The 20,857-nt window shown below is 40.0% G+C and overlaps 1 protein-coding gene across 6 annotated transcripts in view; it reads right to left on the reverse strand.

The window, feature by feature from the left end:
• Nucleotides 1-20,857, reverse strand: part of si:dkeyp-72e1.9 (syntaxin-binding protein 4) — a 111,226-nt gene that overhangs the window by 79,338 nt on the left and 11,031 nt on the right. For 2 of the 6 annotated variants that reach the window (XM_017715508.2, XM_017715507.2), the window contains exon 1: nt 2,634-2,869. The exons of the other annotated variants lie outside the window; for them this stretch is intronic. In XM_017715508.2, the coding sequence (XP_017570997.1) occupies nt 2,634-2,680 (47 nt within the window). In that variant the 5' untranslated portion in view covers nt 2,681-2,869. Of the gene's footprint in view, nt 1-2,633; nt 2,870-20,857 lie in introns of those variants that run through there. 6 annotated transcript variants of the gene reach the window in all.

Genomic DNA, 20,857 nt, shown 5'->3' on the forward strand with positions numbered 1-20,857 from the left:
ACATTTCTGTGCACTGATATACTAAAAAATTATGAAAATTCATTTCTACACAATCTTTTTCAGCCTCTCTTTATCCCTTAGAATTAAACCGGCTGTTTTTGTTACTGCATCTTTAAAACAGATGTACGTAAATGAGCTCTGTTCTGATTGGCTGCCCTATTTTGTCCATATATGGACTGAGTGATATGTGAATGATACATTTAGATACTTTGCTACAACTATTGATTTCCGCAATATGGGCCCTTTAAGACTGAAAAATGTAAATGAGCTCTGTTCTGATTGGCTGCCTTGCATTGTGCCTCATTCAAAAAGCACCTCAAGCTGAAACACTGCTTATAACTTCAGCAAGAATGGATGGGCCTAAACTGCTGTAGGCAAAACAGGTGGATATATGTAAATACATTCAATTTTGTGACATCACAAAAATCAGTCAAGTTTGCACATATGTATGAACTGTATGTTTTGAAACTGTAACAATGTTTCTATCCTACAGCAGAAATGTCAGAAAAAGTCAGTTCTCTACTATAAATAATTATACTTAATGTGTATATGAACTCTATTCTGATTGACTGCCTTGTATTGTGCCTCATTCAAAAAGCATTCTGGGCTGAGACACTCCTTTCAACTTTCTTATAACTGAATATTTGGTTAAACTTCTGTAGGCGGAACACGTAGATATATGTAAATGCACTTGATTTTGTGATATCACAAAAATGATTAATTCAAAATGCACTTTTTTTTTTCAGTGTCATTTCCACATATATTTACTGTATGAACTGTAGGCTTTGAAACTTTAACAATGTTTATATCCTACAGCAGAAATGTGAGGAAAAGACTTTTCCAGGCTATGGGCCCTCTAATGGAGAAAAGCATTTGTTGTGACTGATGTTCAGTGTAACTGTACTTCTAATTACAGATACTAGGGTTTAAAAAAAGAAGCTACGAGAGAAGGTCAGAGGTTTTCACCCTTAAACAATGACCATCAATTATTCAGTGAGAATGTCCAGCAGAATGTCTTACTCCTGGATGGGACATTTAGGCCTATACACATCCACAATTTCAAAACCTCAGATGATTTTGACAGTAAAAAAGGGTTCTAGTGCTTAAAAAAGGGTTTTGTAACATGTAACAACACTGGAACCCTTTGACTGTGCAAAAAGAACCTACTACAACAGGTTTTCAATCACAGAGAAGAAATATTTATGCATGCAGATGGTTCTATGAGATGTCCTGCTTCTATATATAATCGTTGCATTTACTAAAGAACCCTTTTTAAGGGAGGGGCAGTGATTATAGGTGGAAATTACACAACTGGAACATGATAAAGGAGTATTTATTCCACAAATATCACATAAAATAATGCAAGAATTTAATAACCTGTCAACCAACAACAGTTTCAGTCTCTTGTAGCACCATTAAAAGGGGAAATCCACCAATTTTTCAAAAATTCTACTTTATTAACAGGTTAAGACACAAACGGAGTCATTCAGGGTGGTCTGGTGTGAAACGCTCCATTCTAGAGTAACATACAGAATTGGTCACAGTGGTGGTGATAGGAACCAGATGTCCACTTCTAAAAGCTCCCTCACAGAAAGTTATTACATGAGATGGTTGTAAATGCTGCTGTAAATGATGTCTGAGACACTGTTTTAGGATAGATTTTGGCCTAAACATCATCATTCTTGGCGGACGGGGTACATGCAGGGCATTGCAGGGCGTTGTGGGGCAAAATATTCCCCAAAGAAAACTTCATTTCATATTTTCCACTATTTTACCATCATCATCATTCCATATTAAACTCAGTACATAAATAAAATGTCAGTTTTTGTGTTGTAGACATCAGTCATATCACTATTATTATAAAGAAATCGAAGCAGCTGCGTTTTTGGAACCATTTTACTCTATAGATTCCTAAAAATGGGTGGAATTCCCCATCCTTAGTCTTATGTAGTGTCATTTATTCAATGGTTCATTGATGCACATCTACAATTGGTGAATCTGCCAACATAAAAACATGAAAAGATGGAAAGTATGATGTAGAAAAGAATCCAGAAGTGCCATGAAGGTTCTAATAGGGATGGATTATAATTTGGCCCCTAGATTTTATACTGAAGGCAAAAATAATCTTTTTTATTCTTTCTAAATGAAGGTGTTAGACATAAGAACCAAAATGTCTCAGCAGTAATGAACAGGAAAATGCCAGGCTGAAGATACTGAAGAGCTTAAAGTGCACAAAGAGCTGCTTTATCACAGCTGTAGCAAAGCAAGCGCCCGAGCAATTCAGGTTAATGCAATTCACTACATTAACGCTCATATTACTGAGGCAAATGTGCACATATTTTAGCTAAATGCACTTCTATCTCCACGTAAAAGCAGCAAATAAACGTTTTTTGAATATACTTGAAGTTTTCGCTTCCTTCTTTTCCCAATTTTGTGGAACAAAACTGCAGCAGCATTTAAGGTGGAACGGAAAATTCGAAAAAAGACAGCTAGCGAAAACGACGCGAACTTAACTACTTCCAAACATTTTCTCGTGGACACACATAAAAACGCCTCTAGATTCACTCAGACGAGACAAACCGCCAACTCCACGGTTAATTCAATTTACAGTATGAAAAATGTGCATTTTTTACCTGCTTATGATGACTGCTCCCTTATACATGACAGAAAACGTGGGCATATTGGAGTTTGTTGTGATCGTCCAGCATTCCTGATCCTTCTGCTGCCTCTCTCTCTCTCTCTCACCCACACTCTCTCTCTCTCTCTCACTCTCTCACTCACTCAATCTCAATCTCCTCGGCTTCAGTCACAGCAGCCCAGCACCACCAGATTAAACCTTATGCAATATGGCCACAGACCCAGCCTGAGCTTCGTGCTCAAGGCTATTGCTACTGATGAAGCACCGAGGCTCGTATACAACCACAGAGCGTCCACAGGTCCCCTGTCTGTTAGCTAAACAGGTCAAAGGCACTCTAGGGTGCCTGCTGTATTTATTTCTTTTAAAGCCTGCTGTATTTAACAGTGTCTGGTTTTAATTAACCCAAATGCAAAGGATATTTATTTCTGTCTGTTTTTTCAAAAAATGTTTTTGGATTGAGCAAATATGTGTACAAGTTTCTTTTATGTGGGATTTGATAATTAGACATTTCAATATTTTAATTTGGAGGTCAAAGATTTGAATGTTGATGTTTATGCATTAATCAGTGTCTTGATCCTGAAGATCAATGAATGAAAAAAAAAAAAAAAAAAAAAAAAAAAAATATATATATATATATATATATATATATATATATATATATATATATATAGAGAGAGAGAGAGAGAGAGAGAGAGAGATGTAGCTGGATGTTAGAGAGTGCTGACATCAGCACTTGTTGCTTGTTATGTGCTGTGCTGGTGCGAGTGGATCAGATACAGCATTGTTGCAAGGGGGTCCTGACCACTGAAGAACAGGGCAACAAAGTATGCTAAGAAACAGATGGACTACAGTCTGTAACTGTAGAACCACAGAGTGAAACTATATGGTCAGTAGAGCTGATAAAATGGACACTGAGCATAAATACAGGGAGGTGGTCATTTTAGATAAGTGATGCTGCTGCCATGGTAACGCTGAATGACGGTGCACATTAAGGTTACATGGCCACGAATCATATATGTATCTGATCTAGGACCGCATATAAAATTGGCTCAGGTCAGATTTGAAAAGATCAGATTTCTTTTGTCCACACAGCCCTGAAAACGTTCTGAGTCACATTAGGGCGAAAAATTGGATTTGTGGCACCCTGGTAATTCATATACATGTTATATGTAGTATATATATATGTGTGTGTGTGTGTGTGTGTGTGTGTGTGTGTGTGTGTACGAACATAAATATGGGCCTATTTGCTCTGAGAAAAACATTAGAATAAATATAAATAACAAGCAATAAGTCTTGTTTTTTTGTATGTTATTGTGTTAATGTGACTCATTGATGAAACCCAGTATTATTTGTAGTTATTACGTATTATCTAATACGTGCTTTATCTGATCAATTCTATATTCACAGAAAGCTGGTGGAATTAACTACGGTTACCCTACAGAAACGTTCATTTTTGTGTCCCTAGCATTTACAGGTACATTACACTTTATGCTTCCAATTTAATGAGTTTAAGGGTTTATTAACAGAGCTGTTTCTACCTCTCTTTAAAGGTACAGTGGCCTGCAGGCTGAATCAGTGCCACGTGTCCGGCTGTAACGTCAAGATACAGTATGCATTATAGTAGCAGACGATTTACTCCTCTTCCTTCAGGCTCCCTGTGAATATCATCAGCAGATTGAGTTTTTTGGGAGAAAAGTAGAATTTGCACGAAAGCCGGAAACCTAAAATCCTTGTCCACCGTGAGCGAAACATGTTTAATCCCAAAAACCATTTGCTGTGTTTCCATTTTTAGCCACGTCACATTGTCTGTCGTCTCTGAGAGCACTGCATCAGAGAGATTCATCACCCATCATTAAACTCATTATTATTCATATTTCTCGAAGTAGTGAATAAACCCATTAAAAACTGCATACATAAAAGCTTCATAATCAATACTTGAGAAGTGAATAACATTCAAAAAGCACCATTTTATGAATCGCTTATATTCATATCACATTTTTCAAAATGTACGCAAAAATCAGATGTAATCAGAGAGATTCAGAGCGGTTCGGTGTGAAATGGTTCAGATGTCGTTATAGTTGTTCAGAACCATTCATAACCATTTCATGTAGGAACTTTCTGTGAGGGAGCTTTTAGAGGTGGACGACTGGTTCCTATCACCACCACTATGAACAATTCTGACTCTGTAAGTTTATCTAGAACGGAGTGTTTTACACCAAACCACTCTGAACGACTCTGTTTACATCTTAACTGTTTAATTCTAAAAAAAAATTTAAAATGGGAAATTCTGCTTCAATAACAAAACAGTGAACATATCACCCTGATGAATGATTTGGATGCCCACACTTAACATGCTGTTACAACTAAAACCCCTAAAGTAAACAGAGAACACTATATCCCCCTATATACACTGTGTGCACAATTATTAGGGAAGTGAGTATTTTGACCATATTATCATTTTTAGGCATATGTTCTAACTCCAAGCTGGATAAACTTGAATGCTTAATGGATTTAAGCATAGCAGGTGATGTGTATCTGTGTAATGAGGGAGGGTGTGGCCTAAGGAGGTCAACACCCTATATCAAGGTGTGCATATTTATTAGGCAGCTTTTTTCTTTAGGCAAAATGGGCCAAAAAAGAGATTGAACTGACTCTGAAAAGTCAAAAATGACCAAAAGTCTCTCAGAGGGATGCAGAACTCTTGAAATTGCTAAGATATTGGGGCGTGATCACAGAACCATCAAAAGTTTTGTTGCAAATAGTCAACAGGGTCGCAAGAAACGTGTTGAGAAAAAAAGATGCAAATTAACTGCCAAGGATTTGGGAAGAATCAAGCGTGAAGCTACCAGGAACCCATTATCTTCCAGTTCTGTCATATTCCAGAACTGCAACCTAGCTGGAGTATCAAGAAGTACAAGATGTTCAGCGCTCAGAGACATGGCCAAGGTAAGGAAGGCTGAAACCCGACCACCACTGAACAAGCTGAAGCATCTAGACTGGTCCAAGAAGAATCTGAAGACAGATTTTTCAAAGGTTTTATGGACTGATTAAATGAGAGTGACTCTTGACGGACCAGATGGATGGGCCCGTGGCTGGATCAATAACGGGCACAGAGCTCCACTTCGAGTCAGATGCCAGCAAGGTGGAGGTGGGGTACTGGTATGGGCTGGTATTTTTAAAGATGAGCTGGTTGGACCTTTTCGGGATGAAGATGGGCTCAAAATCAACTCCCAAGCCTACTGACAGTTTTTAGAAGACACTTTCTTTAAGCAGTGGTACAGGAAGAATCTGCATCTTTCAAAAAGAGAATGATTTTTATGCAGGATAATGCTCCATCACATGCATTCAAGTACTCCTCTGCATGGCTCACCAGTAAAGGCATTAAAGATGAAAAACTTATGACATGGCCCCCTTTCTCACCTGACCTGAACCCAATTGGTAACTTGGCAATTCTTAAATGGGAGATTTACAGTGAAGGAAAACAGTACATCTCTCTGAACAGTGTCTGGGAGGCTGTGGTTGCTGCTGCACAAAAAGTTGATCGTCAACAGATCAAGAAACTGACAGACTCCATGAATGGAAGGCTTATCACTGTTATTGAAAAGAAGGGTGGCTATATTGGTCTTTGATTGATTTTTTTTTTTTATTTCTCAGAAATGTTCATTGGAAAGCTTTGAGTTGTTTGTTTATAATTCTCACTTGAACAGATGAAAATAAAAAAGTGAGATGGGAAAATGTGTTTTTCATTTAGCTGCGTAATAATTCTGCACCATTATAGTTGCCCAACAAATGTGCACATATAGATATTCTCCTAAGAAAAACAAAACGTCACTTTTACTTTCTTAAACATTCATGTTTGAGGTTTATTAACATTTTGGATTAACTGAGAGTACTGTAGTTGGTCATTAATAAAAATAATCCTCAAAAATAAGACTTGCCTAATAATTGTGCACACACTGTACATTCAAAACAAATTAGATTTTATTCACCGATTCATCAGAAATGTACTACAGATAATTATATATATGTGTGTACATTTTGTTGTGCTGACATTTGTTGTTTTATTTAGTGGTCTATAATTAATGTCAGTGTTTGAGCCTTTTTTTATTTTGATGAACATATTTTTATTGAGTTTACATTGAGTTACATTAAGTTTTGAAAGCTTGTCTGGTTTAAAAGAAAACACAAAATTATATTAAATTGTTATATTAAATTAACCATACATTTTTGCAACTAGCTTCTCAGTCTGTTATAACTGTAGCATCTGCTCAGAAAAAGTTGCAGAAAACATAGCACATATAGGTAAATGCTCTTTTATTTTGCCCAGCCAAAGCAAGTTGGTTTACAAATATCTGTGTTCTATTTGTAAGCATACTGATGTCTGACACGCCTTTGGTCCAGCTCTTTATTTGATCCCAGCTGTTTAGCTATCTGTCAAGTTGTGTTAAGCTACACACAATAAGGACAGAATAGTGAAAAAACACTGTACAGTGGGCACCTAACACAGGAACAGTGGGTGAAGCCTTCATCTATGCCAGTTGTTCTCCTCTAAATCAACCTTGTATGCTTGTAGAAGTCGATAGTTATGGAGGGAGCGGAAAAAACAGAGGCACAGCAAACTCAAGAGACAAGGTCAGTCACCTTTAGTTCATCTTTGGCATCAAAAAGATCAGCGGCTTGTATGGCTGCTGCTCAAGCTTGAGCAAGAGCAGAGGCAGCACGTGCACAAGCCAGTTTCATCAACAGAGAAACCGCTGTTAGACTAGAAAAGTATGGAGAGTCCGTATGGAGAGTACCTTAATGGCTTTAGAACAAGAAAAAGAAGCTGCTGCTGCTCTGGCTCAATCAATTTACCTGCAGTAGATTCAAAAGAGCACACCAGCAATTACATAAAAACAGCATTTTCAAACCCAAGTACACCAGCTTCTACCACCTTCACCTCTTCCTCACCAAAGTTGTGGCTACAGGAAGGAGAGGCTTATCAAGTCCAGGAAGGCTCTGAACCATGTTTGCCCAGTCTCTCCTTTTATGGTGAAAGGTGAGATCACTATGTTACATCAAAGTCCAAAGAAAATATCAGCAAACTTCAACACATGATCCAACAGATCATCCTTTTGCACAGGTTTTATACAGCTTCTCAAAGACAGCCTTACACGTAAAGACACCTCAGAAAGTGGCATTCCTTGTCCGTCGCAAGCTGTTAAGTTCTGGACTCCTCAGGTTTGACAATCGCCCAGAGAATTGTTCTTGGAAGACTTTCTTCTTGAATGCCAAGGCAGGACTGAGCCTCTCTTCAAGTGAGGAATTGGATCTTTTGATGAAGTGGCTTGGGCGTCAGTCAGCTGAGTAAGTGAAGAGAGTCCGAGCTGTGCACATCAGATATCCTGATATTGATCTCAAGAAGGCTTGGGAGAGATTAGAAGAGACTATGGATCCCCTGAAGTTGTTGAAAAGGCCCTTCTTGACCAACTAGAAAGCTTCCCTAAATTCAATAATAGAGATCCCCTAAAGCTTAGAGATTTGTTGCTTGAGCTGGAGTCTGCAAAATTGGAAGGCTACTTGATGGGACTTTCATACTTGGACACATCAAGAGGTGTTAATCCAATTGTTGAAAAGTTACCTCACAATCTGCAGGAAAAATGGATTGCTTATGGGTCTAAATACAAAAAACTACACAGTCACATTCCCCCCATTTTCCATCTTTACAAAATTTGTCTTTTGCGAAGCTGATTCAAGAAATGATCCAAGTTTTACACTTTCTTCTGGTGCATTTCACACAAGGTCAGACATGGCTGACAAAAGACAAGGCCCTGCAAAGTTTTCCATTGCCACTCATAAAACAGAGATGGCAGAAATGGATGACGCGTCTGCAACAAGCACAAAAAAGTTGGCCAATGTTGCAAAGCAATGCCCACTGCATAAAAAGGCTCACCCTTTGAGACATTGTAGAGGTTTCCAAGCAAAACAACTAGAGGAGAGAAAGAGCTATCTCAAGGAACAAGAAGTCTTTTACAGGTGCTGTTCCTTCACAACTCGCATTACAAAGGACTGTAAAGATCCTATCAAGTGCAGCGAATGCAACAGTAAGAAACACATTTCAGCTCTTGACCCAGGACCAGCTCAGTGGAACCAAGAAGCCTTGATAAGCATGGCAGGGAGGAGGAAAGAGTCCAGTCTGTGGATATCACGTCAAAATGCACAGAAGTCCCCAAATCTTGCTCTAAAATCTGCCTGGTTAATGTATACCCTCAGAACTGCCCAAAGAACACGGTCAAGATGTACGCCATCCTAACAGATCTTTGGCCAAGTCTGCGTTTTTTGATGTGTTTAACATTGAATGCATCAACACTATGTACCTGTGCTGGTATTTCTGAAACTTCAGGGAGAAGAGCAGTTGGATTCCAGATCGCGTCCCTAGATGGTGTAGTAAGTGTATCACTACTTACACTTATTGAATGTGATCACATGATCCCTGATGATCATTCTGAAATTCCAACTCCTGAAGCTGCATGGCACTTTGAACACCTGAAACCCATAGCACATGAGATTCCTAGCATAGAACCTCATGCCGAGATACTACTACTTCTTGGAAGAGACATTCTTCAGTTACACAAGGTTAGGGAGCAGCTCAATGGTCCCAGTAACTTCCCTTATGCCCAGCGACTAGACCTGGGCTGGGTTATAGTTGGGGATGTCTGCCTGGGTTCTACACACAGACCAGCTGTTGTGAACACATTTTGTTCTAAGATCTTGTCGAATGGACGTCCAAGTGTGTGCTCTCCATGCCCTAACCTCATTCATGTCAAAGAGAAGCTTAGTGTTAAGGTGCAATGAACATATCCTGGGAGCCTTACTGCTCATGTCACTTCAAATGCGACGAAAAGCATGTTAGGAAGCACGGTGTTTGAAAAGACAAAAGATGATAAAGATTGCACCTTCCATTGAGGACAGGCTGTTCATGGAAATTATGGACAAGGAAATGTTTATTGATTAATCTAAATTTTTTATGATTTCTGTGGTTCAGAGAGAATGACATGACAAGAGGTAGTTCAGTACAGAATGACAGTCCACTTGTTCGGTAATAGTCCTTCACCTGCCATAGCAATCTATGGACTCCGTCATGTAGCTAAGCTTGGACCAGAAGAATTTTGAAAGGATGCAGAGGACTTCATAAAACATAACTTATGTTGATGATGAGCTTAAATGTCTACCTACCGTTGAAGAAGCCATAAACCTACTGAGAAGAACTCAGGAGATGCTTGCAACCTCCAATTTGAGGCTTCACAAGATAGGCCTCAAACTGTCCTGCAGTTATGGTGGAATTCCCAGTGGAAGATCATGCAAAGGATTTAAAAGACCTGGATCCAGAAGTGGATACTCTTCCTATTCAAAGGAGCCTTGGAATGAGTTAGGCTCTTAACAGTGATGCCTTTGTATTCTGTATTGCTACAGATGAAAAGTCCTTCACACGTAGAGGAGTTTTGGCCATGGTTAATAGTATTTTTGATCCTATTGGATTTGTGGCTCCCGTTGCAATTCAGGGAAAGTTTCTGCTGCACCAATTAACTTCTGAGTCTGTGGATTGGGACACTCCAGTACAATTAGAGAAAAAGGCTGAGTGGGAAGCATGGAAGACCTCTTTACAGCATCTGACACATTTGGAAGTGCCTAGAACTTATGTGAACCTTTCACTTTCCAAGGCCCAAAGGAAAGAGATCCATGTGTTCTCAGATGCATCCCTTGTAGCAATTGCAGCAGTGGCTTATCTGAAGGTGACAGATACCAGTGGAGCATGCAGGACCGGGTACATTCTTGGGAAGGCAAAACTGGCACCTACCTCCGCACATACAATTCCACGTTTGGAGCAAGGGGCTGCTGTTTTAGCTGCTGAACTGCCAGAGCTTATTGCAGAGGAGATAGATGTCAAAGCAGACTTGATTGAGTTGTACACCGACAGTAAGGTGGTACTAGGATACATCTGCAACCAAACACGGTGCTTCTATGTCCATAATAGAGTGCAAAGAATCTGAAGGTCTACCAGGCCAGAACAGTGGCATTACATACCTTCAAGTTTGAATCCTGCAGATGTTGCTACGCATTCTGTAACAGCTTCAGACTTTCATAACTCTGTCTGGCTATCTGGACCTACCTTTCTCTCTGATCCTGATGGGTTCTCCACTGAAGAGAAATCTTCTGAGCTCATCAACCCAGACTCTGATATTGAAATCCGGTCAAACTGCACCAGTGTAGTGCAGTCCATGTCACTGATGACAAACTTGGACGTCACCGCTTCCAACGCTTTTCCAGCTGGCAGTCCCTCTTGCATACCACTGCCTGCCTTATCCATGTCATTCACTCTTGAAAATCCAACGCAGAGAAGAGCACCTGCAGTGGGTGGCATTATTATTGTTTGAGGAAATTAAATCCAATCATTGATGATGGTCTTCTGAGGATTGGAGAAAGACTGAATAATGCTCAGGTACACTTTGAAGAGAAACATCCAATCATCATCCCTGGCAAAAGCCACATCGCTTCTCTGCTTGTGAACCACTATCATGAGCGGACCAAGCACCAAGGCCGTCTTTTTACAGAAGGAGCCATATGAAATGCAGGTTTCTAGATCATTGGCGCAAAAAGGTGCATTAGTAGAGTCATCCACCAGTTTGTTCAGTGTCAGAGGCTCAGAGGCAAAGCCACAGAACAAAAAATGGCAGATCTCCCTGAAGACCTCCTCAAAACAGATCCTCCTTTTACCTACATTGGGCTAGACGTGTTTGGACCTTGGACAGTCGTCTCGCAGTGCACTCAGGGAGGCCATGCAAGTAACAAACGAGCAGTCATCTTCACATTCCTGTGTGTCCGTGCTGTCCATATTGAACTTATTGAATCCATGGACACATTTAGCTTTATTAACGCACTTCAACGCTTCTTTGCCTTTAGAGGCCCTATAAGACAAATAGATAGATACTGATTGTGGCTCCAGTTTTGTGGGTGCTTGTGAACAACTTCTCATGGTCCTGGAAGAACCAAGCGTAAAACCCTACCTTAGCGAAAAAGGTTGTCGCTGGGTTTTCAATCCTCCCCATGTCTCCCATATGGGTGGGGCTTGGGAGTGGATGATTGGCATCTGTTGATGCATACTGGACTCTATGCTCTTGCATACTCCCCATTTAAGCCTCACACACAAAGTGTTGTCTAAATTTATGGCAAAGGTCTCTTCAATGGTGAACGCAAGACCTTTGGCTCCCATTTCTAGTGATCCTGGTTCACCTGCTATCTTGACCCCAGCCATGTTGCTAACACAAAAGGTCAGCCCTCTTCTTCCTGTGCCAGCATCCATGATGGTATGGAGGAGCATTAGTGCACATGGCATAAGTGTCTTACACATCTGTGAAGGCACCATTAATGCTGAACCATATATACAGGCTTTGGAAACATATGCTCCCATCCATACAGTGGTCTTTCAGGGAAGGCCTTGCATATTTCAGCAAGACAATGGTAAACCACACACTGCATCACAACAGCATGGCTTCACAGAAGAAGAGTCCGGGTGCTGAATTGACCTGCCTGCAGTCCAGACCTTTTGCCAATAGAAAACTTTTGGCACATCATGAAATATGTGTTTTATATGTGTTTTATGTTCTATTCTGAATAAAATATGGGTCTGTGAGAGTTACAAATAATTGCATTCTGTTTTTATTTACATTTATTTACATTTTACACAGCATCCCAACTTTTTTTGGTATTGGGGTCATGTATGCATGGTTTGTGTACTTCGTCCTCCACTGACAATAACAATAACAGCAGCAGTACCTTTTTAACCTGGGAGTGTGGTGCCTCCTGCGACGCTTTGCATGGCCACACATACTAAGCTCCTCACAGCAGTGTGTCCTGTAGCAGACACCACACAGTTAATCCCACTGACAAGCCAAGTTCTTGCTTTTGCACTCTTTTTGTTTTCTACTGAACTGTTCTTTGTAGCAGAGACGCGTTTGGTTGTAATATAAAAAATATCTCCATCTGGCGCAAACACTTTTAAAACAACTTAGCAAGGAAACAAATGGTGTCAGGCTGTGCCCCACACACCTGTACATTCACCTGAGAAAGTTCCCGAGCAATGGGAAGGTAGAGACAGAGCATTGTGCCTTTTAGATGTTGTGTTTGTTTATAATATTAGAAAATGACAGAAGCTGTTAAAACAGATTACTGTCATTTCAGTCTAAACAACGCTGCCACTGGCCCAGATAGACTCTGACTGACACACTCGTTTAACTGTGCTGTCACTGTGTGCCTCGGTGCTGTCGTTCAGGTAGACGTGCACGCATCCCTGTGACTCAGTCTGCATTTCAGAGCATCTCAACAAGCAACCATAATGTGTTCCATCAGCCTTAGAGTGGATTACAGCAGTTTACTCCAAATCCAGCGTCAAACTGAGCACCTCTCTGATCAAAACTTTCACTCTTAAAGCTGCATTCAGCCTAAAAACTACAACTGGAGTTTCATATGTTACTCAATGTGCTATGCAGAGCTTCATAGCCCTATTAGCCGCATCTGTTTAACAGAACTCACAATTTTATATTATGATTTTTTTTTCATTCATCGATGTTCTCTCCGACCGTGACTGTTAGCCTAGCCACTGAGCTATAAGCTAATATGCTGATCATGGTCTTTGTGAGTGAAGCTGATCCTAAAGACCGGAGACAAAAAAAAATCCTCCATGACTGTGCAGGTTAGCATGCTACCTGACTTGCTAACCATAAACAATAATGACAAACTCACCATAATTATTTCAGATAATTTTAAACTTTTTGGAGTTGAGTGCTGCACACTTACTTACCAAAAAAAGTAGATATCTCATATGGTTGGCGCCAGTGGGGTGACTTGTACGCAGCTGCAATAAGCCAAGGAGTTAACCTATCCACTAGCAAGCTGGCTAAGTTGCCCACCATAAACAGTAAAACCACAAAAGCAAAGACAGAAAACATGAAGATACATAACTGAAAAATGCCAGAGGACGGCCACAAGTGTTCTTAATGAATATGATTGAATGGAGCTAAACGGCTAAATAGTAGATCAAGAAAGACTTGCCTGCATCTTTCAGTTTTAATACGGCAAAAAGGGATATGGGCAGCAGGTCGCTAACATTACTGCTACCGAGCGCTGACTGGTTAGCGTTACTGCTACTGAGTGCTGGCTGGTTAGCTTTACTGCTACTGAGTGCTGACTGGTTAGCGTTACTGCTACTAAGAGCTGACTGGTTAGCATTCCTGCTACTGAGTGCTGACTGGTTAACATTACTGCTACTGAGTGCTAACTGGTTAGCATTACTGATACGGAACGCTGACTGGTTAGCATTACTGCTACTGAGCGCTGATTGGTTAGCATTACTGCTACTGAGCGCTGATTGGTTAGCATTACTGCTACTGAGCACCGATAGGTTAGCATTACTGCTACTGAGTGCTAACTGGTTAGCATTACTGATACGGAACGCTGACTGGTTAGCATTACTGCTACTGAGCGCTGATTGGTTAGCATTACTGCTACTGAGCACCGATAGGTTAGCATTACTGCTACTGAGTGCTAACTGGTTAGCATTACTGATACGGAACGCTGACTGGTTAGCATTACTGCTACTGAGCGCTGATTGGTTAGCATTACTGCTACTGAGCACCGATAGGTTAGCATTACTGCTACTGAGTGCTGACTGGTTAGCATTAGTGCTACTGAATGCTAACTGGTTAGCATTAGTGCTACTGAATGCTGACTGGTTAGCGTTACTGCTACTGCTGACTGGTTAACATTACTGTTACTGAGCGCTGATTGGTTGGCCAGCTGATGATATGGATGATGTGCGTACAAGAGGTGCCGTTATAAAGTCCTATAACTGTAGTTTATTGTTTTCTTCTGTGTTCAGAAAATTTGTACATTTTGCTACTAAATAAATGAATGCACATTTATATACAATGGGTTTCCGGTAAAGCTCCTTTGGTGTCCTGTCATTTTGACTTGCTCAGAAGCGCCCTCTAGTGTCTGACCAACCTAGAAGACATTGCTGAGTGGCAGTTCTTCTCACTATTCTTTATGTAGTAGCCCTTTATGTAAAGGATAAAAATTTGGCGTGCAAATTGATTCGCCCTGGAATTCTGAAACACAGATTCACTTATCATGGCAAATTGTGTAGAAAAGAATGTAACTTCACTGGCAAAAATTTAGTGATAAACACGAGTGTGACTGTTTAATGTAACGAAATCAGAAAGCAAACAGTGACTGTACCTTTATTCTGCCCGAATTGGACACCAGAGACTAATTTTAACCCTTTCAGTCAGAGAAAAAGCCAAACTCAGGTGAGATATCCAGATTGTAGCTACCTTAATTTTATATAGTACATAGTATATAGATAATTAATATTAGCTACAACCCCAATTGCAATGAAGTTGGGATGTTGCGTAAAACATAAATAAAAACAGAATACGATAATTTGCAAATCCTTTTCAACCTATATTCAATTGAACGTTCCACAGGTGAACAGGTTAATTGGGAACAGGTGAGTGTCTTGATTGGGTATAAAGGGAGCATCCCTGAAAGGCTCAGTCATTCAAAAGCAAGGACGGGGCGAGGTTCACCACTTTGTGAACAACTGCATGAGCAAATAGTCCAACAGTTTAAGAACAACGTTTCTCAAAGTGCAATTTCAAGGAATTTAGGGATTTCATCATCTACAGTCCATAATATCATCAAAAGATTCAGAGAATCTGGAGAAATCTCTGCAAGTAAGCAGCAAGGCAGAAAACCAACACTGAATGCCTGTGACCTTCAATCCCTCAGGCAGCACTGCATTAAAAACTGACATCATTCTGTAATGGATATTACGACATGGGCTCTGGAACACTTTGGAAAAGCATTGTCAGTGATCACAGTTTGTCGCTTCATCTACAAGTGCAAGTTAAAACTCTGCCATGCAAAGCGAAAGCCAGATATCAACAACACCCAGAAACGCTGCCGGCTTCTCTGGGCCCGAGCTCATCTGAGATGGACTGACGCAAAGTGGAAAAGTGTCCTGTGGTCTGACGAGTCCACATTTCAAATTGTTTTTGGAAATCCTGGATGTCGTGTCCTGTCCGGATTGTTATCAGCACAAAGTTCAAAAGCCAGCATCTCTGATGGTGTGGGGGTGTGTTAGTGCCCATGGCATAGGTAACATGCACATCTGTGAAGGCACCATTAATGCTGAAAGGTACATACAGGTTTTGGAGCAACATATGCTGCCATCCAAGCAACGTCTTTTTCAGGGACGTCCCTGCTTATTTCAGCAAGACAATGCCAAGCCACATTCTGCACGTGTTACAACAGCGTGGCTTCGTAGTAAAAGAGTGCGGGTACTAGACTGGCCTGCCTGTGTGGCGCATTATGAAGCGCAAAATACGACAACGGACTGTTGAGCAACTAAAGTTGTACATCAAGCAAGAATGGGAAAGAATTCCACCCACAAAGCTTCAACAATTAGTGTCCTCAGTTCCCAAATGCTTATTGAGTGTTGTTAAAAGGAAAGGTAATGTAACACAATGGTAAACACGCCCCTGTCCCAACTTCTTTGGAACATGTTGCAGGCATCCAATTCAAAATGAGTGAATATTTGCGAAAAACAATAAAGTTTATCCGTTTGAACATTAAATATCTTGTCTTTGTAGTGTGTTCAATTGAATATAGGTTGAAAAGGATTTGCAAATCATCGTATTCTGTTTTTATTTATGTTTTACACAACGTCCCAACTTCATTGGAAATGAGGTTGAATAATAATGAAACATTTTATGTGTTTAGTGCCTTTATTTATATCTGCTATATCTGCATTCTTTCCGCAATCAGCAGTTAACAAACAAAAACAAAACAGCTCAGAGGTGTGTTTTCATGGTTCTGGACGCCACAGTGGATGTTCACTGGTGCTCTAATTAAGTAGAACCCCATTGCAGTGAATATGAGCACAGTGCTTTTATGTGACTGACAGGTTATTATAAGCATCAACATGAAGGGTGGAGTTCATTGAAATCAGAAATATTAAATGGTGTAAAAGCACCAACAAACATCTTGCATTCTGATAAATTCAATCCATAACTATTCATGAACGCAGCACTCATCCTGTCTAAAGCGCCACTGTCAGAATCCTGCAGGGACTTTAATGCAATGCAAATCTCCACTCGCTCTCAACTCTCAGCCATCTCACAAACCGGAGATTACTGCCACGTTCCTGAAGAGCCCTGCTGCACGTTTAAAGCAGATTAAAGAATACGGCTGCTTTAATATGAAGGAGAATAGTGTAATTCTGTTACTCATTATTTCCATCATGACCAGGACGCAGTCTGAATCGGAGTTCCTGACCTGAGAACTGCACATGATAGTAATTTTCTAAACCTAACCCCAACCTCGAAGGGAAATTCCTTCTATTTTTGAAAATTTCTGCATAATTTACAGCCTAAGATGTAAACAGAGAGGTTCAGAGCGGTTTGGTGTGAAACATTCCTTTCTAGAGAAACTTACCGAGTCACTGTTCACAGTGGTGGTGATAGGAACCAGACGTCCACTTCTAAAAGCTGCCTCACAGAAAGTTACTACATGAAATGATTATGAATTCACTGCCTGATGACTGAGACACTGTTTGATGATAGTTTTGAGAAAATGTTGGCCTTAAAATCCATTCATGGTGGAGGGATACATAATATGCAGGGTGCTATGAGGCAAAATAGTCCCCAAAAATTATTTCAGGTTTTCCACTATTTTCCCCATCATCAACATTCCATATAAACTCAAAAGACTTGTGTAGGTTCACTGGTGGTTCTGTACAGTAAATAAAATGTCTATATTTGTGTTGTAGTCATGGCAACCCCTGGTTCCTATAACCACCACTGTAAAGACATCTGAACCATTTCACACCAAACCACTCTGAATCACTCTGATTACACCTTAAACAGTAAATCATCAGCAGTTAACCCCTTTAATCTGTCTGTCTACCCTGACCAGCTGCTTCAAGATCACCTCCATGTTTTTAACACTCGCACTAACACACCACCACGTCAGTCTCACTGCAGTGCTGAGAATGATGCACCACCCAAATAGTACCTGCTCTGTGAAGGTCCATGGGGGTCCTGACCACTGAAAAACAGGGTAAAAGTGGGGTAACAAAGTATCAGAAACAGATGGACTACAGTCTGTAACTGTACAACTACAAAGTGGTGATAAAATGGACAGTGAGTGTAGAAACAAGGAGGTGGACTAATAAAGTGGCCAGTTGGTGTGTTAAATGTAAGGGAGATGCTAAAATCGATCAGGCTAACAAGCTATTATTAATAGTCAAGGTACCTTTTCTTAAACATGCACAAGAACATCCTGGTTCCCGTGTTGCTGAGCAGATGTAGAAGCTCTGTAATCATGACTCTGCTGTGTGAGAATGTGATCTGCTGAGGTTTTTGTTGTTCTCCCTGCCGGAGGACAGACGCTCCGTTCATCCAGCGAAAACAAGACTAGACTCGTGTACAGAAGACGCATCCAGTTGCGTGAGCATGACTGTACTGTTCTCAAACATCTGTCCATTTAAAGCCTGCAAACACACTGGATTTGTGTCTGAATTTATATAAAATTTTCTTTTTTAATACCACTTTCTCCAGCATTTCAATTTTACTGTTACTGCATCACAAAAAATAAAATGAAATTGTAATATCTTTATAAAATGGTGTGGAAGGATTTCCTGTGTAGAGATCGAGGAAAGCAGAGGTCATTTCTTTGAGTCTGTTATAAACACACAACTTTGATTAATTGTTGTCCAGCGAGAAGAGTGACTCTTTTATTGATTTATTTAAAAACTAAACATATAGGAATTAGTCAGTGTATTATTACTCACAGCATGGATGCATACTACTCATACATAATCTATATATTAATGTATAGCGCTGCTATCAGAATAAAACCTTGTATCTCGAAAATGGTCACTTTACAGAAGAAGGAAAAAACATACTTCTTTTTCAATGTAAGTCAATGGAACCAGACATTTTTCCAAGCAATTTTGGGCTGTTTCTTTTGGTCCATTCATCATGAAAAACAGGTGATATGCAGGTTTTGTTTATATATATAAAATAAATTAAAAATATATATATATATATATATATATATATATATATATATATATATATATATATATATATATAAAACCACACATATGAACCAGACCTCTAAAGAGCATAATACATCTAAAATAGTTTTAAGAAGGTTTTCCTCCATGGTGGAGGGATACATGCATGGTTTTGTTATGCAAAATAGTCCCCAAAGAAAACGTATTATTTCAGATTTCCCACTATTTTCCATCATCAACATTCCATATAAACTCAGAACACTCATGTAGGTTCACTGGTGGTTCTGGATAGTAAATAAAATGTCTATATTTGATATTTGAACCATTTCACACAAAACCACTCCGAATCTCTCTCTCTACACCTTAAACACCAAATTATTTTGAAATATTGGTGGAATCCCCCTTTAAGATCAGTAAAGTTGCCCTTTCTGGTGTGAAGAATGAAGCTCTACAGAGTTTTCTTGTTCCTGTAGGTCAGCTCTCTGGTTCCTAAAATCAGGACAATAATGTAAAAAAACAAGCACGATGCCTCACACAGACTGAAGCCCACCCTCTTTTCTTCTGCCAGCCATGGCGACTACCATTGCATCAGAACTTTAATCAGCAGATCTGCACAGTGGGTTGTTATCAGATTAGGGGATAATCCAGGCCACACTGAGGAATCACAGCAGAGTTTTGTACAGGACCACGGTGTTGAACACTCGCTCCGGGCCTCTCTCTTGTTCTCTTTCTCTCTCTCTCTTTCTCTTTCTCTCTCTCACTTATTAACCACATTTCCCGCCCAGAGTGGTTAAGCCGGTGGGGAAAGCTTTAGAGAAATGCTTTTCCATTCTGCCCATTCTGGCCCACCCAGCGCTACTGAAATGGGTTAATCTCACTGTGGATGTGCTGCGTGGTCCGATAGACGCTGTGACCTGCTTACAGCCCGCTGCATTCAGAGCCTGAGACCACCCTCTATAGGCAGGAAGAGGAACAGCACACAAAGGGGAACCTGACCAGGAGACTTCCACCAATAATTGAGTATGTGAGATGTAATCAGAGAGATTCAGAGTGGTTTGGTGTGAAATGTTTCAGATGTCTTTACAGTGGTGGTGATAGGAACCAGGGGTCGCCATGACGACAACACAAACATAGACTCTGCATTTACTGTCCAGAACCACCAGTGAACCTACACGAGTCTTCTGAGTCTTCAATTCTGACTCTGTAAGTTTCTCTAGAACTGAGCATTTCACACCAAACCGCTCTGAACCACTCTGTTTACATCTTAACCACTTAATAATGCAGACGTTTAGTACAATCATTAAATTTCCCTTTAAAGACTGGTCATCCATACAATCAGGAGTGGAATATACTTGAATAATTGTCCTTGTTAAGTGAACTAAAGTCATTTTGGTAGATTTGTATTGTACTTTAGTATTCTTGAATTGCTTGTATTGCAAAAAATCTTGCATTTTTAGTCAAATATGTATCAGTGAAAAATATTTTTGTAGTTTGTGCTCCTTATATTTAATTTGGACTTTCTACAATGCCATAACTAAAACCTCATAGGCCACAGTGCAAAAAATCCACCCCCCATGAGAACAAAACAATGGCAGTGCAATTTGCTTGTTTACATGCTATTATTACCTCTCAAGTTGATGCTCTGAAAACTCCACCCACTAGCATCTAACACTAATCTAAATGTTTACATTAGAGCGCCTGTTTATGATTTTAGAGTTATAAATAATGAATATAAGTTGCAGGTTGGGAAAGAGTAAAAACAAGCTATGTTATGATAAAAGGAGATAAACAGACGTCAGGGTTCTACATAGAACCACAACCATTCAGAGAACCATTTGCATGCTTAAATGCATGGTGAAATGGTTCTTCAGATTGATGGGTGTTGTATATGGGCTGTATAGGGGTTCTATATAGCACCAAAAAGGGTTCTACTATTGTCATGTCAAGCCATTTAATCATCCAATGAGCCACTCAAGCATGCAAATGGTTCTCTTGAGTGTTCATGGTTCTATATTGAACCAGTGTCTTTACTAAAGAACCCTTGAAGATGCATCTTTTTTAAGAGTGTGGAGTTGATAAAGATAGCTGGTGAGAAATTTGAT

Source organism: Pygocentrus nattereri, chromosome 14, assembly GCF_015220715.1.
Source record: "Pygocentrus nattereri isolate fPygNat1 chromosome 14, fPygNat1.pri, whole genome shotgun sequence".
NCBI classification, from domain to species: Eukaryota; Metazoa; Chordata; class Actinopteri; order Characiformes; family Serrasalmidae; genus Pygocentrus; species Pygocentrus nattereri.